Genomic DNA, 25,616 nt, shown 5'->3' with positions numbered 1-25,616 from the left:
AATTTAAATTTTGTGGTTGTTTAGTAATTATTGTAATTATTATGTTTTTTTCTCAATCCACATAAAAACTCCTTACCAGGTAGAGATACCCTAAAATACACATAAAATTTGAAAGTAACATCTATGTTGTACCACAGAAAAGTGTTCTTGATTTTTCCTTACGGTCAATTACAAAAAAGTTACACTATAAGTTATTTATAGTAACAACTAAGGGAAGTTAAAAAAAAAAAAAAAAAAATCCAAAAAAAAAAATTGTAAGTCCACACAAAAATCCTTACCAGGTAGAGATTGGTCAAAATACACCTCAAAATTGGATGTAACATGCATGTTGTACTACAGAAAAGTGGTCTCGATTTTTCCCTACGACTAGTAATGAAAAAGTTACAATCTAAGCTATTTATAGTAACAACAAAGGGAAGTAATTCTAAAGCAGGGACCTGCGCATGACACTTCGTCTCATGATGGTATACAATTGTGCCAAATTACATCAAAATCCCTCCATGCATGAAGAAGAAATGCTTCGGACAAAGTCATTCTTGTATCTGACCTTTGGCCTCTAAGTGTGACCTTGAACTTAGACCTAGGACCTGGTTCTTGCGCACGACACTCTGTCTCATGGTGGTGAACATTTGTGCCAAGTTATATCAAAATCCCTCCATGCATGAAAAAGAAATGCTCCGGACAAAGTTTTCATTCTTGTATCCTTTGACCTCTAAGTGTGACCTTGATCTTAGACTTAGGGACCTGGTTTTGCGCACGACACTCCGTCTCATGATGGTAAACAATTGTGCCAAGTTTCATCAAAATCTCTCCATGCATGAAGAAGATATGCTCCAGACAAAGTCATTCTTGAATTTGACCTTTGACCTCTAAGTGTGACCTTGACCTTAGACCTAGAGATCTGGTTCTTGCGCATGACACTCCGTCTCATAATGGTGAACAACTGTGCCAAGTTTCATCAAAATCCCTCCATGCATGAAGAAGATATGCTCCGGACAAAATCTGTGGACGCTGCCCGCCCAGCAGCCCGCCCGCCAGGGGCGTTCCCATAATACGTCTCGTTTTTCAAACGGGCGTATAAAAATAAGAATTGAAACCTACCACCATCTCTTCTATAATGAACAGAATATGCCAGAATTCTAGAATTCTTTGCGGCTTTAGCAGGTTGCCAGGTCAACAAAATGGAGGTACTAGTCACTTCCACAGCTGTCAAGTTTGTCGGCTTTTTTGGTGAATCCGCTGCAAAAATAATATGCTACTTTTTAGTTTCATCAGCACAAAATTACATATTGCAAGTCAAAATAGTTGTTTCATAGGGCCATGAATTCAAATTTAAGGTCCAGGGATATAAATTAGCAGGGGCCCAGTAGCCCATGGCCCCTAGATTTTGGGCTGGGCCCCTAAATTGGTGGATAAAATGCCCATATACCTAATGTAAAACATTTATTTCTGACAGCCTGGAACCCTAAATATAAATAGCTAGTTTATATACCTGAGGTCCATGTATTCACGCCTGTTTCACTCCAAAAACCTGTACCGTACAGCACATTCATGGATTTCTTATAATAACTGTTATTATACCTTACAGCAGGGTCATGGATTTCTTATAGTAACTGTTATTATACCTTACAGCAGGGTCATGGATTTCTTATAGTAACTGTTATTATACCTTACAGCAGGGTCATGGATTTCTTATCGTAACTGTTATTATACCTTACAGCAGGGTCATGGATTTCTTATAGTAACTGTTATTATACCTTACAGCAGGGTCATGGATTTCTTATCGTAACTGTTATTATACCTTACAGCAGGGTCATGGATTTCTTATAGTAACTGTTATTATACCTTACAGCAGGGTCATGGATTTCTTATAGTAACCATTATTATACCTTACAGCAGGGTCATGGATTTCTTATAGTAACTGTTATTATACCTTACAGCACATTCATGGATTTCTTATAATAACAAGAGATCACAGAGTGATCTTGGCATCTACCATTGAGCCACTTTTGAATGTTCCAAATTTCAAGACTAGCTCAAAATCCTGTAAGTAGGTATCTATGTCAGAATCCAGGTCATCACAGTCCTTGGATTCAGTGACCAATTAAGTTTCGGTACACAAAACTATGCATGTGCTTCAAATTTGAAAGCTGTAGCTTGAGAAATGTGAAAGTAGGTACTACATAAAAATTGAGGTCAAAGTTCAATTCAGAACACAAAACTATGCATGTGGTCCAAATCTGAAGGCTGTAGCTTGAAAAATGTGAAAGTAGGTCACTAGTTCAAAATCAAGGTCAAATTTCATTTCAGAACACAAAACTATGCATGTGGTCAAAATCTAAAGCCTGTACCTTCAAAATTGTGAAAGTAGGTCACTAGGTCAATGTCAAGGTCAAAGTTTTTTTTCAGTACACAAACCTATGCATGTGGTCCAAATTTGATGTCAATTCATGTCAAGTTCATCTAGCCACTCAAAACTGTACATGTGGTCCAAATTTGAATGTTGTAGGTTATGGACAAGAAGATTTTAAAAGTTTTTCCTTGTATAAGTCTATATGGATCATGTGACCTCTGGGGCAGGACCATATTTGACCCTAGGGGGATAATTTGAACAAACTTGATAGAGAACCACTAGATGATGCTACATTACAAATATCAAAGCCCTAGGCTTTGTGGTTTGGACAAGAAGATTTTCAAAGTTTTTCCCTATATAAGTCTATGTAAACCATGTGACCCCCAGGCGGGGCTATATTTGACCCTATACATCATTCTGACAAAATCTGATCAAAATCCCCCCCTGTAGTTTCTGAGGAGATGCGATAACGAGAAAATGTTAACGGACCGACGGACGGACGACGACGAGGAGAGTGATTTACAATGCATGTCAGCTCATCAAAATGAACAAGTGAGTGAAGTTTTCAGTCCATTCCCATAACTGGTTTCTGAGACATCAGCTTACATACAAGAACTGAACCAAATCAGGAATTCAAGGCCTATACAGATACAGACCAAACATTTCAGGATTTTTTAAAGACCTCTTCCTTATTTTCCAGACTAATTTTTCTATATTTCTAGGATTAATATTTTGAGCAGTGTGTCAGCTTCCATGAGATCTCATCTTTCAAAACCCGAGTTCAGGAGGTAAGAAACGTATTGTCACTGGTTTGCCAGGAGCTGTGAAGCTCTATGTTCTTTATTGTGCTGTCACCAACTGTAACTTTGTCAACAATATCCAAATTCTGTGAATGAAACAAGTCTGTTCCAAACTTTCTGTCAACATCCCTCAATCATGGGAACTTTATCAGTGACATTTTATCAAAATAACAACACAATTTGACAACTGTAAAATAGAAAACTGAAAATTGTTGGATGCCAACATCACTCAGGAAAGCAAGCATGGAACCAGTGTTTACGTCTCACTGTAATTTTGACCCTGATACTGTGTGAACCCTACTTTTTCAAACGGCTGAGCTAAAATGTAGGTATAAAGAAATATTACCTACCTTGTTCAAAAACTTGCACCCTTGTAAGAGCGGATACAGATCCTGCCTCATTACTGGCCAAACACTGATAGTATCCAGAGTTGTCTGGCTGGCTCAGTGTGATCGCTAATTGGTTTTCTTTTGGTTTCTGAAAAAAATACAAGTCAATCCTATCACAATCTGCATATAATTTTTCCCAATACTGGGCCTGAGACAATCCTATCACAATCTGCATAGAATTTTTCCCAATACTGGGCCTGAGACAATCCTATCACAATCTGCATACAGTCTAACCTGTCTTAAGTAGCCAGCCAAGGGAAGCAGACAATTTGGCCGCTTAAGCCAGGTGGCCGCTGATCGGAGGTGCAGCCAGTATATGTATTTTTCAGACTTCTGACCAGTCTATAGCCTTTAGGCCCATTTCTTTTTAGGTTTTCTTTTATTATTTTACCAGGATACAATGACGTGCATTTGCCTTCGCAATACGAATGGTATTCTTAGCAATCTAAAACTCCGGCGTGGTTTTTTTACTACAAAAATTGTTACAGACAATTTTCCAAGTTCGAAACAAGTTTGTTTACAATTTTCGCCATTTTGGTAAGGGACGCTACTCTCGGCGCTTATTGTCTACGCTTAATCTAAGATTGCCGTTACGTTCCGTAAAAGATAGAGCGGTTTATTTTTATTTTTTCAAACACAATTTCGTATAAATTTAAAAGTATTTTGATGACAAAAGTATAAAAAATCACAAATATTATGCTACTAATTAATTATCGAGTATTATCTTTAACCGAGGTCAAACTGTGAACAACAAATTTGACACGAGGTGACACGTTAATTGCCGATAATTACTGGCCATTTGATCATAACAAAAGGGGATTACACCTTTGGTTATCAGTTTTAATTGAGAAGCTCATGTCATTTTGTCATTCTTATGGTGAAGTCACGCGAAACTTAGCAACCACGTGCTTCTCAAAATCGGGTATCTTCGGCGATTATTGCCTAAAAATAATTCGTTTTGGAAGAAAAATGGCCGCTGAAAGGGGTTAAATACGGCGGTCGGGAGGCAATTTCGGTGGCCGCTGGCCGCGGACGGCAGGTGGCCGCTGAATAAAGTGATAAAATAGAGGAAAATCCGTCGGGGGCATCATAAAATGGCCGCTGAACGGAGGTGACCGCTGATCGGAGGTGACCGTTAGTACAGGTTAGACTGTATAATTTTTCCCAATACTGGGCCTGAGACAATCCTATCACAATCTGCATATAATTTTTCCCAATACTGGGCCTGGGAATCAGTTTAATTCTTTGCAGGATCTAACACCTCAATGATTAAAGGTCATATGGAAACAGTCCACCTTCTGATGGTGGAGAAATACTTCAGGTGCCCCTCTAAGCATTATTTCAGACACTGATGGGCACCAATGTAGAACCACTAACCTTCCTTAAGCTTTCTGGATGATATTCTCAATTTAAAGAATTCTACAACATAACGCAAAGTTTAAAACCTACATCGGCGAGAAAAAGGGATTCAGTCGGCAATCTTTACCACTCTGTTGAGGCTGCCCAATAATAACAGGTAAAAATATGGTCAGGCTCAAAGGCCTTTCCCTCAAGTAATGAAAATGGAAGTACAAGGGCTAAACTTGAAAACAGATCGCATTTTTATTGGTCTACATTCAGGGTTCATGCGCTGGCGTCACCTTGTTTAGAAGTATGTATTTTCTTTCTTTATAACTGCTTTTCTTTTATGTTGTTTCTTCTTTTTTTTTGCTAATGAGTGATCAATTTTTAGTCCTTTCTTACAGTAAAAATACCTGGGGTTGAACACGACATGACAGCTTTTTATCGATGAAAACTTGTGCATGGAAAAATATCCCAATGGAGTCCATAACTGAACATATGTGAACTTTTCGAATCTAGTTGTCATTTATCAGGCCCTTTTTTGCTGTTTTGTCAATGTGACAGCAGATGCCTCAGGTGTCAGATGTTTCCATATTTAAGAATTGCTGACCTAGACATTTCAGCTAATTTTAACATGACTCGTATTCTACAGAGTGAAATGGCCATCTGCCGCTAATACATTTTATTACGTTACAGAACATGGAAAGGTTTTGGAAATGATATATTTTCAAATTAGTTTTTATTCATTAACCTTTACCCTGCTAAACTTCTAAAATGGACTGGTCCATCATTCAATTTGGGCAGTACCACTTATTATTCTAAGGGGTGTTCACTGAAAATTTACTGACTGAATAGCGAACAGTGCAGACCATGATCAGACTGCACGCATGTGCAGGCTGTTCTTGGTCTGCACTGGTCGCAAAGGCAGAATCACATGCCGCCAGCAGGCTAAAGGTTAAGATGTTATCTTTAGCATTTTTCTCTAACCACACAGACATACAGATATAGTAAAACAGTTACCCTGTAATTATATTTTGGATCAAAGTCGAGCTTGACGCCATCTTTTAACCAGCTAATAGTTGGTTTAGGGTGACCATCAGCGCGACAATCCAAGTATATCCACTGCGCTCTCGGAAATCTCTGGCCTGGACTTATCTCCATAATGACAGGCTTTTCTGAAATTTAAAATATTTGAAATGTTAAAAATTCGATATTCCAAATGGTGAATAGCCAAAATACCTTCAACCGGCATACTGTATATTTTCAATTATAAGCAGCATTATAAGGAATCATATTTCCAGTTCAAAGAGTAGGAAGCACCTTATTAGCGTGGAAACAAGGAAATTAAAAGAAACACCAGATTGCATGTCCGATGCTGGGGTGCGTCTTATAGGCAAGTGCGTCTTATAAGCCAAAATATAAGGTAACATGTCGTTCATAGGTTAAACTTACTTGCCAGTACCAAGTACTGCAAAACTGGATTTAGTTGTGATGCTTAGAGTTTGTTATATTTCAAGTAGACTATGGTTTGCAAAGTAAAATATTCCCGACATAATGCACAACCAGTCAGACTAAGAGGGCTATTTATAGACTCATAGGGCTAATTATAACAATAGTCACACTTCTGGTAATTCGTGACTTTACAGAAGTGATTGTCCTGGGTATACAGATACATGGTCTGTTCTTAACATATATCAGGGCTCCCGCGAGTGGGCGACTTGAGCGAAAAAGGCGCTTTGGAACTTCAAACTTTAATCTAACCTCAAAGTGAAATGCAAGTCGCCCGATTTTCTTTAATATCCGCACTTGCTAATTAACGCTTTCCGGGCTGTTGGCAATTTTCACAGTGTCAAAATAAGAGTTCAATATACAAACACACGCCGATAGCATAATTTAAGCTCCGCCTACTTCAGGTACTTGCGAGATTCTCCCAAGAAGTGTGAAAGCAAATCAAATGATCCGATACACCAGTCGATTGTGTTCAGCCAATTGGCGCGTAAGTCTTGACACTTTGCGTTTAATTGTCACATGTTCGAGTGCAAAAAAAATGTTTTGCTAAAGAAACTGTGATTAACCATGCATTAAATTGGAATTTGTACACATTATTTGTTTCTATGGTAAAGTAACGACATGTAATGTATTAATACATTAAATTGATAGTTTGTTTGGGGGGGGGGGGGAGGATACAACAGTTACATGTGATTATAAATATGGTAGAAAACGAAAATGAAAAAAAAAAAAAAAAAAAAAAAAATGGGGGTGGGGGGGGGGGGTGGAGGGAGGGGGTGCCTGTAGTGGTGACAGGTGTAGGTACACAAATCCATGTTTTAATAAATGTGCTGGAAAAGAATGGAAGATTTATGAAATTTCCAAATGGTTGGTTTGTTATGTACAGTTCTGTGGATTTTAAACAATTAAAGGAATAACTAAATGAATTGACAATGAAAAAAATTAAGGGCATCGTCGCAGTATCTTGTTATGTCTATTCAAGTTGTGAATTCTACTGCTAGTTATGAGAAAGACGCAGCGACATTTTCATTAATCAAGGGCAAAAATCTGAGGGAAATGACTATCAAAAAACTTGACGGGCCAGGCAGTATCTTGGTCATGTCTATTCAAATTTGATGAAATTTTGTTGTTCTGAGAAATGGCTGCAGAAGCATTTTTTATTAATCAAGGGAATACTCTGAGGGAAATTGACCAATCAAAAAAAAAAATGAGGCATCATCGCGTATGTTGTTCATGTTTATTTAGTTCTGAAATTCTACTGTAGTTAGAGAAATCGCGCGGACGGAGGCAGAGGACTGCCCACCCCATTTCAATACCCCCTCCCATTTGGCGGGGGATAATTATCCGATACACCAGTAGATTGTGTTCAGCCAATTAGCGACGCGGTTAAGTCTTAGACACTTTGCGTTTATTGTCAACATGTTCGAGTGCAAAAATAAAAGTTTTTGTAAAAAAAATGTGATTAACATGCCATAATGGATTACTGTACCAATTATTTGTTATCTATGGTAAAAGAACAAAAAGTAATGTATTAACTACATTAAATTGACTTCCATCTATGAACTGATTTGAATTTGTATTTCTAGTTTACACAGTTTACTTTCAGTTTTATTCGAGTTAGATACTGGTCACCGAGGTGGTGACTCGGTGTTAATAATAAACATTTCATACAAGATATAACCAAAAACCGGCAGGTTAGATTTACAGCATCGGCTTGAATTTTCATTTTGAAAACGACTTTTTTCAGAATTTTGTAACGAAACAATAACCACTGTATAGGAAATGATCTAAACTAAGAATATGAATAGTCACATAAAAGTTCTTAATCTAAAAACAAGAAAATTACAGCCACCTTTCGAATCACTCAACAGCATTGCGGTAGGCAAATCTTCCCACTTCTCCCTAAATCAGCCTGAGGGAGAAGTGACTTCTCCCAAAAAATAGGACCTAGCTAGACCCCTGATATATGAAAACTTCTTTGTTGGTTCATCCAAAGGCATACTATACAACGGAATCTTAACTTGTGTTTTCTTGTGACACCTCATTTCACCTGAATAATGTCCTCGACACTTCAAGTGAAGTGTGAATCTTCATCGCTAAACATAATTTTATCTAGTAATCATGAGAAATAGTGAGATTTTTCTCCTATTTCTAATGGCTGTTTCAGGTTTTTGTCTTACTTAAAGGCACTGGCCTCCAGATCGTTCCAAAACAAACAAGAGCTGTCCGTAAGACAGCCAAGCTCGACTATTCGAAATATTGTCCCAGAAGCAGGAAAATTATTACCCAAAAGGTTTTAAATATCAAAAGAGTTTTAAAGTTCAAAAGGGGGCTATATTTGACCAAAATGCATATCAGTTATGGGACTTGCTGCTATCAACTAGTTTTATAACCCGAAGGCACATGTGAAGTTTCAATTCAATATCTGCATTAGTTTGGAGTAGACACTCGCATGTCAAAACTTTAACCAAAATTTTCAAATTCAAAAGGGGGCATAATTTGCCCAAAATACATGCCAGAGTTATGGGACTTGACCAGTTGAGGTTGGTAATTTGATCTAAATAAAGAAAAAATAAGTTTCAATCTATATGCCTTTTGTAATAGCTGTATGTACTTGCACGCAAAACTTTAACCAGAATTTGCTAAGTCCAAAAAGGGCATTAATTTGGCCAAAATGAAGGTCAGTGTTATGGGACTTGCTGCTATAACTTTTTATAATCCGAAAGACACATGTGAAGTTTCAAATCAATATTGCATTAGTTTTGGAGATAGTAACTTCCATGTAAAACTTTAACCAAAATTTTCTAGTCCAAAAGGGGCATAATTTGCTCAAAATACATGCCAGAGTTATGGGACTTGACCCAGTGAGGTTGGTAAATTGATCTAGAAAAGAAAAAGTAAGTTTCAAATCTATATGCCTTTTAGTAATAGCTGTATGTACTTGCACGCAAAACTTTAACCAGAATTTTCTAAGTCCAAAAGGGGGCATAATTTGGCCAAAATGAAGGTCAGAGTTATAGAACTTGCTGCTATCAACTAGTTTTATAACCCCGAAGACACATGTGAAGTTTCAAATTAATATCTGCATTAGTTTTGGAGATAGTAACTTAAGTCCAAAAGGGGGCATAATTTGCCCAAAATACACGTCAGAGTTATGGGACTTGACCCAGTGAGGTTGGTAATTGATCTAGAAAAAGAAAAAATAAGATTCAAATCTATATGCCTTTTAGTAATAGCTGTATTTACTTGCACGCAAAAACTTTAACAGAATTTGCTAAGTCCAAAAGGGGCATTAATTTGGCCAAAATGAAGGTCAGAGTTATGGGACTTGCTGCTATCAATAGTTTTATATCCCGAAAGACACATGTGAAGTTTCAAATTAATATCTGCATTAGTTTTGGAGATAGTAACTTCCATGTAAACTTTAACCAAAATTTTTAGTCCAAAAGGGGGCATAATTTGCTCAAAATACATGCCAGAGTTATGGGACTTGACCCAGTGAGGTTGGTAATTGATCTAGAAAAAGAAAAATTAAGTTTCAAATCTATATGCCTTTTAAAAACAGCTGTATGTACTTGCATGCAAAACTTTAACCAGAATTTGCTAAGTCCAAAAGGGGGCATAATTTGGCCAAAATGAAGGTCAGAGTTATAGAACTTGCTGCTATCAACTAGTTTTATAACCCCGAAGACACATGTGAAGTTTCAAATTTATATCTGCATTAGTTTTGGAGATAGTAACTTGCATGTAAAACTTTAACCAAAATTTTCTAAGTCCAAAAGGGGGCATAATTTGCCCAAAATACATGCCAGAGTTATGGGACTTGACCCAGTGAGGTTGGTTATTGATCTAGAAAAAGAAAAAATAAGTTTCAAATCTATATGCATTTTAGAAATAGCTGTATGTACTTGCACGCAAAACTTTAACCAGAATTTTCTAAGTCCAAAAGGAGGCATAATTTGGCCAAAATGAAAGTCAGAGTTATGGGACTTGCTGCTATCAACTAGTTTTATAACCCCGAAGACACATGTGAAGTTTCAAATCAATATCTGCATTAGTTTTGGAGATAGTAACTTGCATGTAAAACTTTAACCAAAATTTTCTAAGTCCAAAAGGGGGCATAATTTGCTCAAAATACATGTCAGAGTTATGGGACTTGACCCAGAGAGGTTGGTAATTGACCTAGAAAAAGAAAAAATAAGTTTCAAAGCTATATGCCTTTAATTGATGGCTGTATGTACTTGCATGCAAAAACTTAACCAAGGTGGGACGCCGACGCCGACACCGACGCCGACGCCAGGGTTAGTAGAATAGCTAGACTATTCTTCGAATAGTCGAGCTAAAAATAAGATTTTTTTTAGATATCTGGAAATTAATGCTGTATTTCTTAAGAATGCATTGAAACTTAATTATTGACAAGACTATTTGTTACATAAACACAAAAGAATTAGTTGTTTTTACTACTTCAATACAATGAAAATCTTAAAGCGTTTGTAACGCTTTACTGGAGGTACATTTCCTCAATTATAAATATCTATATTTAACGCGCATTGAACACTAAATCCTTTTTAGCGGTATTGGTTCTTTTTTCCTTGACTTGGAATTTTTAAAATAGTTTAGAAACAAAAACTCATATTCTAATGTTCATAATATGACCAAACTTCAATCTGAAAGAAAGATCATTTTTTAGCCAAAATCTGGAGGTCATTGCCTTAAACAGATCTTTGGTTTACTGTTACACTGACAATTTATGGTAACATCAATCTCACGTTTTCCAAGAGTATAATTTATTTTCTTGCATCAGGTGATCGACCACCTGTACCAATCTTATGTAAGTCTGATGGTACTGACTTTCAGGGTTATTTCTTTTTTATTTGTCATAAAACTGTATCCTTACTTATGATATTAAGTGTCATTGGCGCTCTGACATTTCCAGCGACACATTCGTACTTTCCGCTGTCTGATAATTCAGTCTCGACAAAGCGCAGATTGTTCCCAATTTGTTCTATACGACTGCTTGCCTGTATCAATTGCTCTGAAATTGAAATAGTTTTGTTTTCTTGTATAATAAAATCTACATCTCACAGCTGCAGGACTTGCCATGTGAATTTAAAAGGGAAGATGTCTAAATTTCTAAAGCAGAGAAAAAAAAACCAACAACATGTAAAAATGTTACTGAGTTGTTGCTCTTGACAGAGAGGTTTCAATAAATATAAATTTTCTGAACTTGGAAAGAAAAGGAAGCGGACAAATTACCCCAGAAGTTTCAGCTTTGCTTAACCAAATATGGACTAAATTAACACACTAAAATATCCTTGGCATAGAAAGAAAACATAAAAACAAAATTTCCGAGAAAACGCTGGAACGTGATATGTTTCACAGTTATTGTTTGTAATTTTCTTACCTATGTCATTCGTAATTATCATCATAAACAAGAAACATGAAACGCCAACATGTTCTGTTCAAATAAGAGGGTTATGATGGCCCTAGATCGCTAACCTGACAGAACAAACATGTTTCTCTGGGGCTATATTTATGATTTTAACTTTTCTGGCAGAATGTCACCTAAGGAAAGGTTTATGTGAAATCATTTTTGAAATTGAACAAGATAATTTTCCAAGTGTTCTCTATATAATTATAAGCCCAGCTCATGCCAACCATAGTTTTTAGTACTCAGCACAGCCATCTTTGGTAGAAGCATTGAAATAAATTATGCAAGAGACTAACTTCATAAACTGAATGCAATTTGGCATGTTGACGTGTAACTGTTACTTCTATCAGCTGTTTATCCTGAAAATTTCATCAGAAGTCCTATTTTCAGAAAAAAAGTTTTAATTACCTGACAAAAACTGAACCTTTTTCCAGAAACAAGTATGATTACCCATCAAAAATTGAAATTTCCAACATAAATCTGACATAGTGTGGGGAAATCACACAGATTTTCATTTGCTTCAGTTACTTCCTATAATATCATTTCTTAAATCTCTGACAGTAATTGTTGGAACTGACTTCAGCAGTAGTTCACAAAAAGAACTATTCAAATAGATCAGTGGCAGTGCAGGCCAGATAAGGTAAACTGTTTTATCACATGTTTGAGTGAAATAAAGCCATTACTAAAATACTTAAATCGGTAACACACTAGTGTAATAAAGCTTTGATGTCGACGTCGTTTAAACAATAGGAGACCTTGTTCAAACCGACTTGTTTATAGAGTTAAAGAAAGCAGAATTTTTTTACATTTCGGCAGGAAAAGCTGACATATGATATTGATAAAAAGAATATTACAGACCAAGTTTGGTGCAATTCTGACCAGAAGTTTCAGAGAAGAAGATGTTACAGTAAAAATCTGACGCAGACGTACAACAGACATAGGGTGGTCATAAAAACACACCTGAGCAAAATGTCTGAAAACAAAAATAATTACAAGTGCAAAAATACAAACTTACTGTCGTCACCTCTCCGCCATTCAACCCGACCCGTAAACCCTTGAACGAGACATTCGAGAAGAGCCGGTGCTCGTACAAGAGCTGTAGTATTCTTTGTACTTGAGAAAACTTTCACCTCCTTTCCAACAGGATCTGTTAAAAGAATAATACATAGACTATGACAATGCCAACAGATCATATTTTGACTGTACAGTTCTTAGTTCTGACCACGAAAAAAAAGCCATATTCTTACAACCTTAGTAAGTAAATCGCAATTTCATATAATTTTTCACAGACCCATCTTGTGTTGTATAAAAGGTATGCACGAGTTTCGAGCAACAACTTTTATAATTTCCACTTTTTAGATTTGCCAACTTAAGTCTGATAAAATTTTCATTATTTTTTTTTTCACTGTCACACAGAAACCTGCTGGGTTTTTATGCTGAAATATGTGACTTTATGCAGTTGTAGGTCTGTAGGATTGGTAAAATTTCCATCTGTATTATCGGTTACAATTTTGATTGCCTTTTTTATTTACAACGGAAAAAAATTGCGTAAGATAATTTTACTCCACGAAGTACAGAAGGGCCTAATTTATCAAGAGAAATTAAAACTCCATACCTGTGACAACAATTAATGGTGCTTCTTCGCTGTATTTTACTTCTATATCATGACCTGGCAACTCGTGCAGTAAACCCTGAGTAGCATAACATCGATAAAGACCCGCATCTGATTCTGTGACACCCGTGATTTGTAATATACCTGAGTTTAATACTAAATACCTGAAAAAAAAAGAAAAAAAAAAGATTTTTGTTAATTACAACCAGTTTCAGTTAAAGTAACTAGGTATCTACTGTTTTGGGGATTACAATTATCAGTACAAAGTGCTAAAACAATATGGAGCATTAATTTTAAACTCTTTTGAAATGATAGCACATGTTTTTACTACTAATATTTGCAGATCTAAGAAAAAATGCAAGTACTATTCAAGTACTTTTTTTGTACTATTAAAGGACTTAATATGGACTTTTTTTTCTTGAAACCAACAGGCAATTAAATATCACAGAGCATCATTTCTACACAAATAAATCTGAATTTTGACACCTTTCACATTATTTAAATGTATATTACCTTAGAAATAAATAAAATATGACAAAGTTAATCTAATTAAATCATTTTCAAACAGGGAAGTGTTAGAAAATGTACCAAACAGGAGACAAACAGGGAAGTGTTAGAAATAGGATACATTTATCAACATCAAATCTATACTTTCCTGCATTCTAAATCCACCTGTTACCTGGTATCACCCTTGTGTAACTGCACTAATTTTTTTATTGGGTCTTATCTTTATTTCTAAAGTTATGTTTGCATTTTGTAAATTAATAAACAGCCATGATCAAGTTAGTTTACTGTTGCAAACTTTGTATGTTAATCTTCAGCCTACTGGCGGTAAGTGAGTCTTCCTTTGCGACCAGCGCCGACCAAGATCAGCCTGCACTTTGACAGTTAATGGTACTGTCCAAATTGAAAGATGGACAAGTTCATCACAGAAATTCAGCAGGGTAAGGGTTAATCGACTCCATTTCAGTAGTGGTTCAGTAGTGGTCCAGTCCATGACAGTGTCTACTTCAAGCAGAGAGCACAATGCCCAACTTTCTTGTACTCCTCACAGGAATATCGCATTGTAGACACTTAACATGATACCCCACCCAGTTACTCTACACTGACACGAGGCCGACCAGTCCTAGAACTACCCTCTCAATGCTGACTGCCAAGCGAGAAACCTACTACAACCATTTTTCACGTCTTTGGTGTGATGCGACCTCCCGCACAGGTCTTACAAGAATGTAACTAAATCCTCCCATCGCTGCTGAGCCGAATGTGTGAGCTTCCAAAATACAGAAAACTAAACTTACCTATCATTTTGAGGTAGAACAGTTTTGTCGCGTTGCCATTCGTACATGGCAGGTGGAATCGCCTGAATTTTACACTGGAACCTGGCAACACCGCCTTTAGGCACAGTCTGTGGCTGTGGCTCTATAGTAAACTTTCTTTCCATCCCTGAAAATAAAGAAGTGTTAAATGATTAGTGTTCTGTTTTAGTTTCCCTTCACTTATACTAGACGGAAAAAAGTGGTTGTTTTATTAGCTGGTAAGGATCTTACATGGCGGCCCCGGCAGTGGTGGTGAAATATATTGTCTGACTTGAATAAGCCTATACAGTTCAGTAGAATTTCACCACACATTCATAATGTTCAAGTCAAAATCAGATTTTGCCACCCTGAATGCCTTATTGTTATAAAATAGGATATTTATTTTTCTGCAGATTTGGAAAAGAAAACCGTTCCTTTTGTATGTGAAATATCATAAAACTTTCAGAACGTCTTGGTTAGCATATAAGCAGCAATTTCTGTATAAAACAACTTTAGCAGGGAAAATAGGCATAAAGTTGTTTTTGCTCATGAATGATATCAACATTTAATGTAGATCTCTTATAAATTCAAAATTTCCTACTCCCACGCCTTGAGAAATTTGGAATGGCATATTATACTGTGTAATTTACTTTCATAGGCAAGACATTTTGTAATTTTGGCCAACAGTTTGGCTATTTCATAGGGACACAAATGTGTGGTTTTAAGACAAATGGCAATTCAATTTGTTCACTATGATTATGTTAGGTAGTTTGATGAAAGAACAAAAATTAGTCCCCCACAAAAATTATTAACTTAAAACAATATCCGTATCTCATAAAAAAAAAAATAAAGCCAAACTTCACACACACACAAAAACATGCTACAGATCTGATTGAATAAGCAGTAACTAGTCCATTCATTTCATTTCCATTTTTAAGGTATGGATACAAGAATAGCCATGACATTTTCTCCCTTCAGAATACCCCAAGCACTATTTACTCTGAAAGCAGCCCTGGAAAAAAAGCCATTACAAGAAAAACCTTCCTCCAATGAGTGTTGTAACCTATTTCCATAAATTGATTATTCCTCTGTTGCCAGCATTCTTACAACACTTTTCCTACAAGGGCGTGGAAATTTTGCAATTGTTTGCTTCAGTCTTTCCTTTTTTCTTGAAAACTGTGATTTAAATATTTTGGACAGTTCTCCCAGAATTACTTAATTAAGTGTTGAAGTATTTTAGTTTTTTTTCATCCTTTTCCTTAATTAATGTTTTACTATTTAATTCACTATAAAAGAGAGCGAAATACAATAACAAAAAAATCGAGTAAAGAATCGAGAAAGAATGAAGTTAGTGAAGAATGGAGTGCTGTTGTACTTTTTGGTCCATTGTGACCATGGGGTTCATTAACCAAGTTCCCGTGGGCGTGAGGGGTGTTGCACATTTCGGTTCCTCTCACGAACAGTGAGGCCCATTCTAACAGAGTCTAACATTCGAGTTCATGCCAACAAAGTTCAACTATAGTCTTAAACAGAATTTATTTGTTTAATACGCATGAATAATGTGAAAATAAACCAGTAAACAGGGTTTCTCTAATCGATGAAGTAAAAGTTGAAAGTTGCAATGTCGAGGTGGCCCTTTAGAACTTTATCTGCTATAGAAAAAGTAACCATGGCTTCTGATCACTATAGAAGGGTGAAATCCCTGCACCCTGACCCTACATGAAATCTCTGACTTGCAGATGTATTTATTGTCTGAAGCCATTGAAATACCAGGGTTTTTTCTGGAAAAGCATCTGCCTTGTATTTGGTTCTAGTGATGAATAATTAATGACAAAAAAAGTTGTGTACTGATTCAATGACTTATTGAAATTCTGGCTTATTCAAACTAACCAAAGTCATCTTCTGTACAGTGTATTGCTGAAACCCTTCATGCCCACCCTGAATCTCCTCCCTTGCCAAGTCCAGCCTAGAACTTATCTTTAATCCCCAGGTCTGGAGTCCAATTATGCAGAATTTTGAGTCTACACTATTAAACAGCCACTTTCAATCATGATCATAATTTTCATGGGTGTAAAATCATGGCCAGACTGGCATCAGTTCCTTAGAGTCCTTTAAAATAAATACCTCTGCCATTAAATCCTCTCAAATAGCAGTTTCTGAAAAAAACTTACAATTTGTTGCATTAAACGTCGCACCGACACAATTATAGGTCATATGGTGACTTTCCAGCTTTGATGGTGGACGAAGACCACAGGTGCCCCCCACCCCATTGCATTATTTCATCATGAGCGGGCACCTGGATAGAACCACCGACCCTCTGTAAACCAGCTGGACAGCTTCCTCACATGAAAAATTCAACGCCCCAAGTAAGGCTCAAACCCACGTTGATAAGGGGCAAGTGATATGAAGTCAGTGACCTTAACCACTCGCCCATGGAGACCTCCCCCCCCCCACCCCCGCCATACAATATCTCTTATCTCTGTTGAGATGAGAAAACAGTTTTCTTAAGAAATTATCGATGATCTCAACAAACTTTGTAAGTCTAAATCATGGGTAACAGTCCTTATGAATGAATCTCCAAGAACCAGAATACCTTCCAGATTAGGTAAATTAATAATATACTGAAATACAAAGGTAGACCAGTTACTGCAATTAAGGCTTTTTTCAGTATAAATGATGAGCTTGAAGTGGAGAAAAAAACATTAAATGAGAAAGGATGGACATGAAAGTAACATGAAATACTTCCAATTATAACCAGAGTATAGCCAACTAGACACCATAATTATATGGATATGACATTCCTATCAACAGGTGTGACTCTGCTAATTTCGTCACATTTTACCATTTTTGGTACCATTAATTTTGCTATTTTGATTTCTGACTCTGCAAGTCTCTAAAAAATGTTCATAAAACTATATGAAATCTGACACCAGACTTTAACCTGAATCTGCTATGATTGGCTTGTTTTTTTTAGTCATAATAAAGTAACACTGTCAAACAGACAAAATCTTCAACGAATGGCTGAAAAAAAAGACCCCAAGCGCTCAAACAGGCATTTTTTCCGGCCTTATGGCAGGTAGACCAGTTGAACTTCTGCAAGCTATAGCTTGATGGCTTCCTTGCCTAAGGGCTAAAGGCCCCTAATTAGAGCTCTCAACCAAAGCGAGTAAGTGACCTTAATTAACCACTTGGCCGGAGCAAGCAATCATATCCACATTGTACTTAACATGCTTCAGTTAAAAACAGCACATTTTAAAATTTCAATGAAGTAGAAAAACGATTGTTCCCAACAGAACATATTATGTTCCATCTTTTCAAAAAAAAAAAAATATGACAAGTACAGATAGATAAAGTTAAAATAGCAATTTAAACAGGATGTTCCCAACCGCGAACGACAAGAAGAAGGATGTTCCCAATAGTAACCTTTATATACTTGTATACTATAGTATTCTATATTCCTTATTAAATATTAAATTAACAAACATATTTTTCAAAGATTTCTCATTAAAAAAACCCAACTCATTCAATCTTTTACCTTATTATCATTTTAATTAAAATATTGTTTGTTCTATACAACAAAACAGATCAATAGGTGGATATTAAAATGTTTTTTAAAAAATCATTCATGAATACTTAACAACACACATCAAACATTTACCATCAAGATTTAATAACAAATGATAACAATGAATGAGAAAACACTACAGGAATTTCTCGGTCAAAGGTACACTGTCACTATTACTTTTTATATTGATAAACTGTTTCAACCCTATTGTGTACCTCTAACACAATTTATGATAATAACCAACCCTTGTAGAATCTGATATTTGGGATGGGTCAACAACCAACCAATAATTCTATATGTAGCCGATTATTGACCAATAGAAACTCGGCAATGACTTCAGCCCACATGACCTGAAATGACCAGGTCACGCTCACTAGCTATACAAAATGGCAGCCCTGTTTCTATTTTTGGACCGAATGTTTTATACGCTTAACTTGCATAGAAAAAAAATCAACGTAAAAATCTAGAAATCCAATAACACAACCTTCCTCCCCATCACTATTAGCCTTAAGGCTGGTAAAGACATACCAGATTTACAAATATTTTTACTTTAAAACAAGGTCATAATGGTTGATCATTCACCTATAAAAAAAACAAGTTGAGTAAAACTGCAACTAGCCAATAATTACCACCATCTTATACTCTAACTTTCTTGACCTGGTGAGGAAAAACATCGTGAGGCTCCATAGAGGGTACGGGAATAACGATATACAATAACAATATCGCTTTTTTAAACACACCAGTTTTTATGGGTTTTAAAGCTGATATTTATCATAAGTGTATAGTACTTCTTATTTTTTTGGAAATTGGGTTACTGTATTATAAGAGTGCATATTTTCTATTTATGGACTAAGTAAACTTAAATTATGGGTAAAGTCCCTGTATATATTTTAACCTATCACTGGTCTGGTCTGGCCTGACCTGTCCCAACAGGCCCAATTTTTTATTTGACCAGGAAAAGCCATAGTTTTAAATGACTGCATGCTGTTGATTAATTAATAAACTAAATACATGATGAGTGTGAGACAGAGTTATTCTGACCTGTTTATATTCTCATTCGGTCATCTGAAAGTTTAAATGTTATGTCAGTTTCAAATCTTTACCATGCTGAATTTCTAAAAATTCAATTTGGGACAGTACCATTTATTATTCGAAGGGGTGTTCACTGAAAATTTACTGATTGAATAGTGAACAGTGCAGACCATGATCAGCCTGCATGGATCTTGGTCTGCACTGGTCGCAAAGGCAAAATCACATGCCACCAGCAGGCAAAAAAGGTTTCCAGATAGTTAACTTTTAATTTAAAGTTGACCAATAAAAGTAATTTTAACTGAAACCAAAATATTTCACACCAAACAAGGGTGATCTCATGAACTGCCATCAGACTCTTATTCTGTCACCAATTATGTCAGAATTTATTTTTCTTGCATTAGGATTTAAATTGCAGGCTTATTGTATTATAATAATAGTAGTTTATACTGCTTACGAAAAAAAACAGCCATAAGATTACAAAGTATTATAATTTATTTATGTGGATAATTTTATTACAGAAAAACAAAAGTCGGCCACTTTTCAATAGTATTTCAGTTAATCTTTTTACCAGTGGAATCAGTCATTGAAATGTTAATTATAATTAATGGTTCTCCTGATAAGGCCACTTGTATTTGACATGAAGTAACTCAAAACTGCTGCAATTATCCTGTACTTTACAGTCATTATTAATTTCAGTACATTCATTTTGGGGAATAAAATATGGATATTTGTATTATGTAATATAATTCATAATTTTTTGCACGTGGAATACTGTCTGGCATAACCAAGCCCGGCCTCATTGAAAATTGGGATCATTGGGCTGGGCAAGAAATTGGAATGTGCTTTTAATATTAGACAAACTCGAGAGCTGCTTTTGAGAAAAGGCATGTCTCCCACAACTGCCTAATCATCTAGATTGGCATACCACCATTATGTATCTGAGTCAACCATGCACCAAGACCTTAACACAGGCATCAGTATTTTTGGTAATTCAAAGGCCATAATTCTGAAGTGCCTGGGCCGATTTGGCTAGTTATCGAACTTGGCCGAGGATTAATTGGCAAACACATTTTGTTCAAGTTTGGTGAAAATCGGATGAGAAAACTTCAACTTAGAGCGCGGACATGATTTGTGACAGACTGATGGATGGACACACACACAGACAGGAGTAAATCAATATGTCTCCCACCACAGTGGTGTGGGAGACATATATACTCTAATGTACTGAAACAGTCCATTTTTCTTCTGAGACTTTCTTGAATAAGCAGGGGACAGATACATTTTTTTTGGGGTTAGAAATCGTTACGCAATGAATGTTGTATTAACAAGACCATCTTCACTCGAATGAACATGTATCCCTTCCAAAATGTTATTGTTCATTGGCCATTACTTTCAAATTTTGCATGTATCACGCATCCGAAATGACACAGGAAGCAAGTCTCTACTTGCAGGTGCTCGTTTGTTGCTATGAAGTTCATGACGTAAAACAAACTATGCACCTTTTTTCTGTATTGTCAGGTGCAGCATTCGATACACTGTACATGAACAGTGCAAAAAAATATCCCACATCGAAAAACTGCAGTCCTGACTAGTTAACTCTTGCAGGACGAGAAACAATGGTAAGCCACTAGTCCTGCAGGCATATGTGGCAGGAAGTCTTCTTCAAAAAGTTTTGTCCCCTGATAAGATTTCTTATGTCTTAATTGCAGTTGAACCATGAGAACATAATATTCCCTCACAGTGGCAATTATGTGGTTCATAACCTTTATCCTGCTAAATTTCTGAAACAGACTGCATGGTCCATCGTTCAATTTGAGCAGTACCATTTATTATACGACGGGGTGTTCACAGAAAATGTACTAAATGAATAGCGAACAGTGCAGACCATCCTTGCAGGCTGATTTTGGTCTAAACATATGTAGATACGCCCCTATTGCGTTGAACCCTCGTGGTGGCAAAGGCAGACACTTGCCACCAGCAGGCTAAAATTTAAATTTTACAAAAGAGAATATGAAAACAGGGGCTTGTTAATGTATACAACAAATAATACAGTAATGTTAGAGTTCATATTTCGACTTGTTTTATCAACACCAGTGTCATTTTCGTAAATGAAGCTGAATTGGACCCTGGTTATATGATCCCCGTTATATGAACCTTCTTTGCTTTACTAAGAAGCACAGGTAGTACAAACTATCTTAGAAAACTTAAGTGGCAACCATAACATCTTAGAAGTGACAAAACTGAGCAATGATACATTTGTGTGTTTGTTTATTTCTCTTTTTTCTGTACTTTTCGTGGGCATGAAATTTCGTGGTTTCGTGGTTTTGGTCGAAACGGAAATTTCGTGGGGATATGAATTCGTGGATTTCAACTTCTGAACATCAAATGAATGGGAATTTTACTTGTTCGTTAGAATTAAATTTCGTGGATTGACTCGGCCATGAAATCCATGAAAATTAGTCCCCAACGAATATTAATGATTTCACAGCAGTTATCTAAACAAATAATTATTTAACTTCTTTTAAAGCCCTGCTCCGCAGTTATTCAAATTCTACTGTGTGTATGCAACCCATGATTAAGTAGGTAACAGTTAACAGCCATGTGCCACACTTTATTTCGTAGTTCATAGTCAGGATTTCCATGCTTTTTCAGTGACAATTTAAGGTTAAAAGGTAGGACTGGAGCAGGTCTTTAAATGCATATTCTTCAAAATATTAAACAATAGGCAGTTTACTAAAATCTTGTAATTGTACAGTCAATCACACAACCATAACACATTACAACAGTCAATCACACAACCATAACACATTACAACTTCTGAGCCTATCCTGGAGACGGCCCTAGATAACATTGGGATAACTTTTGGACCAACCCATTTGTATGTATTTATCTGGATGTGTGTATAAATGAAATGTATGCAGGTGTGAATAAACAATAAAATTATGATTAAACTAATGGTTCTGAAGTACAAAAAAAAACAGATTTGTAAGGAGTACATTAACATTCTCATGTCACCTTGACCTCATGAACTTACGAAAACTTGCAAAATGTAAAATATGGGAAATTTCAAATGGAGAAGTAATTTCTTAACCTTTAAGCCTGCTGTCAGCAAGTGATTCTGCATTTGAGACCAGTGCAGACCAAGCCGGGCCGTCCGTGCAGGCTGATCACGGTCTGCACTGTTCGCTATTCAGTCAGTAAATTTTCATTGAACACCCCTTCAGATAATAAATGGTACTGCCCAAATTGAATGATGGACCAGTCCATTTTAGAAATTTAGCAGGCTAAAGGTTTTAAGCATTCTTGGAATAAACACTAAGGGCATGAAGTATCACATGAATATTTTCCAACTCAAGGTCTCTCTCCGATTCCCTGTGCTGGGCCTTCTAGTTATGAGTGAGGAATGAGGTTACTGACCTACTGGGTATTATAATCACATAACCATGATCAACAGTGTAAACTTAAGGTCAATTTTGGTATGTTTACTAAAGGTATATAATCAAACTTTGGCAGTTGTAAATAGTTTCTGAAACTACTAGATTTGATTTGCAGTAACATGTCCATATTAAATCCACATTAAAGGAATAGTTTTAGTTTGTTTTGTTTGATTATACATGTTAATATAAAACTGACATATTTCTCTCTTTTTTTAACTCTTACCTAGTCTAGCTCCTAGACTATGATATTGTTTTTAATTTTTTTTTCAATGTTGTGAATACAGCCAGTCTAAATCCTAAAGTCCAATATCACAGTCACTTGATAATCTCTAAGAAAATATCTCTTCAATAGACAGGCTTTTGTCTCAATGAATTGAAAGAAGACAAAAAATTGAAAATTGTAGAAATATCATTATTATCAGTCTAGTGTCTAGACTAACTTTTACTCTAAGCAGTCAGTCATTCAAGGCAAAAAATCAGTCATTCTTAGAAACTGTCAAGGCAAGAAAGGCAGTCATTCCTAGAAATTGTCAAGGCAAGAAAGGCAGTCTTTCTTAGAAACTATCAAGGCAAGAAAGTCAGTCAGTCTTAGAAACTGTCAAGGCAAGAAAGGCAGTCATTCTAAGAAACTGTCAAGGCAAGAAAGTCAGTTTTTCTTAGAAACTATCAAGGCAAGAAAGGCAGTCTTTCTTAGAAACTATCAAAGCAAGAAAGTCAGTCATTCTTAGAAACTGTCAAGGAAAGAAAGGCAGTCATTCCTAGAAATTGTCAAGGCAAGAAAGGCAGTCTTTCTTAGAAACTATCAAGGCAAGAAAGGCAGTCATTCTTAGAAACTGTCAAGGCAAGAAAGTCAGTCATTCTAAGAAACTGTCAAGGCAAGAAAGGCAGTCATTCTTAGAAACTGTCAAGGCAAGAAAGGCAGTCATTCTAAGAAACTGTCAAGGCAAGAAAGTCAGTTTTTCTTAGAAACTGTCAAGGCAAGAAAAGCAGTCATTCTTAGAAATTGTCAAGGAAAGAAAGGCAGTCTTTCTTAGAAACTATCAAGGCAATAAAGTCAGTCATTCTTAGAAACTATCAAGGCAAAAAAGAAAGGCAGTCATTCTAAGAAACTGTCAAGGCAAGAAAGTCAGTTTTTCTTAGAAACTGTCAAGGCAAGAAAAGCAGTCATTCTTAGAAATTGTCAAGGAAAGAAAGGCAGTCTTTCTTAGAAACTATCAAGGCAAGAAAGTCAGTCATTCTTAGAAACTATCAAGGCAAAAAAGGCAGTCATTCCTAGAAATTGTCAAGGCAAGAAAGGCAGTCTTTCTTTAAAACTATCAAGGCAAGAAAGGCAGTCATTCTTAGAAACTGTCAAGGCAAGAAAGGCAGTCATTCTAAGAAACTGTCAAGGCAAGAAAGGCAGTCATTCTTAGAAACTGTCAAGGCAAGAAAGGCAGTCATTCTAAGAAACTGTCAAGGCAAAAAAAGTCAGTTTTTCTTAGAAACTATCAAGGCAAGAAAGGAAGTCATTCTTAGAAATTGTCAAGGCAAGTGAGGCAGTCTTTCCTAGAAACTGTCAAGGCAAGAAAGGCAGTCATTCTTAGAAATTGTAAAGGCAAGAAAGGCAGTCATTCCTAGAAATTGGCAAGATAAGAAAGGCAGTCTTTCTTAGAAACTATCAAGGCAAGAAAGGCAGTCATTCTTAGAAACTGTCAAGGCAAGAAAGGCAGTCATTCTAAGAAACTGTCAAGGCAAGAAAGGCAGTCATTCTTAGAAACTATCAAGGCAAGAAAGACAGTCATTCTAAGAAACTGCCGAGGCAAGAAAGTCAGTCATTTTTAGAAACTGTCAAGGCAAGAAAGGCAGTCATTCTTAGAAACTGTCAAGGCAAGTGAGGCAGTCTTTCTTAGAAATTATCAAGGCAAGAAAGGAAGTCATTCTTAGAAATTGTCAAGGCAAGTGAGGCAGTCTTTCCTAGAAACTGTCAAGGCAAGAAAGGCAGTCATTCTTAGAAATTGTAAAGGCAAGAAAGTCAGTCATTCTAAGAAACTGCCAAAGCAAGAAAGGCAGTCATTCTTAGAAATTGCCAAGGCAAGAAAGGCAGTTTTTCCTAGATACTGTCATGGCAAGTGAGGCAGTCATCCTTTGTAATTATCAAGGCAAGAGAGGGCATTATTAAATCCCAAAAACTTCTGTAAAAGGAAGTCACATTATGGTTCCTGTTCACTATGTTAAATATGAGTGTTATTGTTTTGTTTTAGTTTAAGGCCATTTTTGTGGGGGTTCTTTGGTAATGTAACGGCAGGCAGTTAATCTAACCGAAGTGTTCCCCAGGATTCTCTACCAGTATTTACCATTCTCCACCAGTAACTGTCAACTTCTCCATATGAATCAGAGATGGAGGACACATGATTTCAGACACAATGTAACCGAACACCAAAGATCTATAATGCACTCTCCCTTTGGTGCTAGTTACTGAACTGGGAACCAGTACTGTATTATAACCCAGTGCTTTAAACCTTGCCAACAACTTATCTTCAGGGTTTTAAATGGCACTTTAAACTTGCTCTAAAGGTAAGTTTGCCTTTAATTTTACTTGCCCAGACAGTTTTTTTGTTGCCCTATGTAATTTTTATAATTTCAGTGATGTTAAAATGAACAGCAATTACTCATAATTATATAACTACAGCTGAAACTCGGCGTCTCAGATTCCAAGGGATCGAACATTTTACTTCGAGATAATCGAAATTTGACTTAAAATGATATTTTGTGAATTTTTTTTTGGGACGGGACTTGAAAATGTCGTCGAGATAGCTGGAATTTTGAAATAAGCGAGTTGGACATATCCGAGTCGACATACCGAGTGTCGACTG

At 36.3% G+C, this 25,616-nt stretch overlaps 1 protein-coding gene across 2 annotated transcripts in view; it reads right to left on the bottom strand.

Moving 5' to 3' along the window:
* LOC123542802 (protogenin B-like) overlaps window positions 1-25,616 on the bottom strand; it is a 78,106-nt gene that overhangs the window by 39,266 nt on the left and 13,224 nt on the right. For both annotated transcript variants that reach the window (XM_045328804.2, XM_045328805.2), the window contains exons 3-9: window positions 14,734-14,878; window positions 13,439-13,599; window positions 12,839-12,970; window positions 11,290-11,427; window positions 5,904-6,058; window positions 3,504-3,630; window positions 1,102-1,239 (exon numbers count right to left, since the gene is read on the bottom strand). In XM_045328804.2, coding sequence (XP_045184739.2) covers window positions 1,102-1,239; window positions 3,504-3,630; window positions 5,904-6,058; window positions 11,290-11,427; window positions 12,839-12,970; window positions 13,439-13,599; window positions 14,734-14,878 — 996 coding nt within the window. The remainder of the gene's footprint in view (window positions 1-1,101; window positions 1,240-3,503; window positions 3,631-5,903; window positions 6,059-11,289; window positions 11,428-12,838; window positions 12,971-13,438; window positions 13,600-14,733; window positions 14,879-25,616) is intronic.

Source organism: Mercenaria mercenaria, chromosome 19, assembly GCF_021730395.1.
Source record: "Mercenaria mercenaria strain notata chromosome 19, MADL_Memer_1, whole genome shotgun sequence".
NCBI classification, from domain to species: domain Eukaryota; kingdom Metazoa; phylum Mollusca; class Bivalvia; order Venerida; family Veneridae; genus Mercenaria; species Mercenaria mercenaria.
The sequence above is the reverse complement of the archived record's forward strand: the minus strand, read 5'-3'. Positions and strand labels throughout refer to the sequence as shown.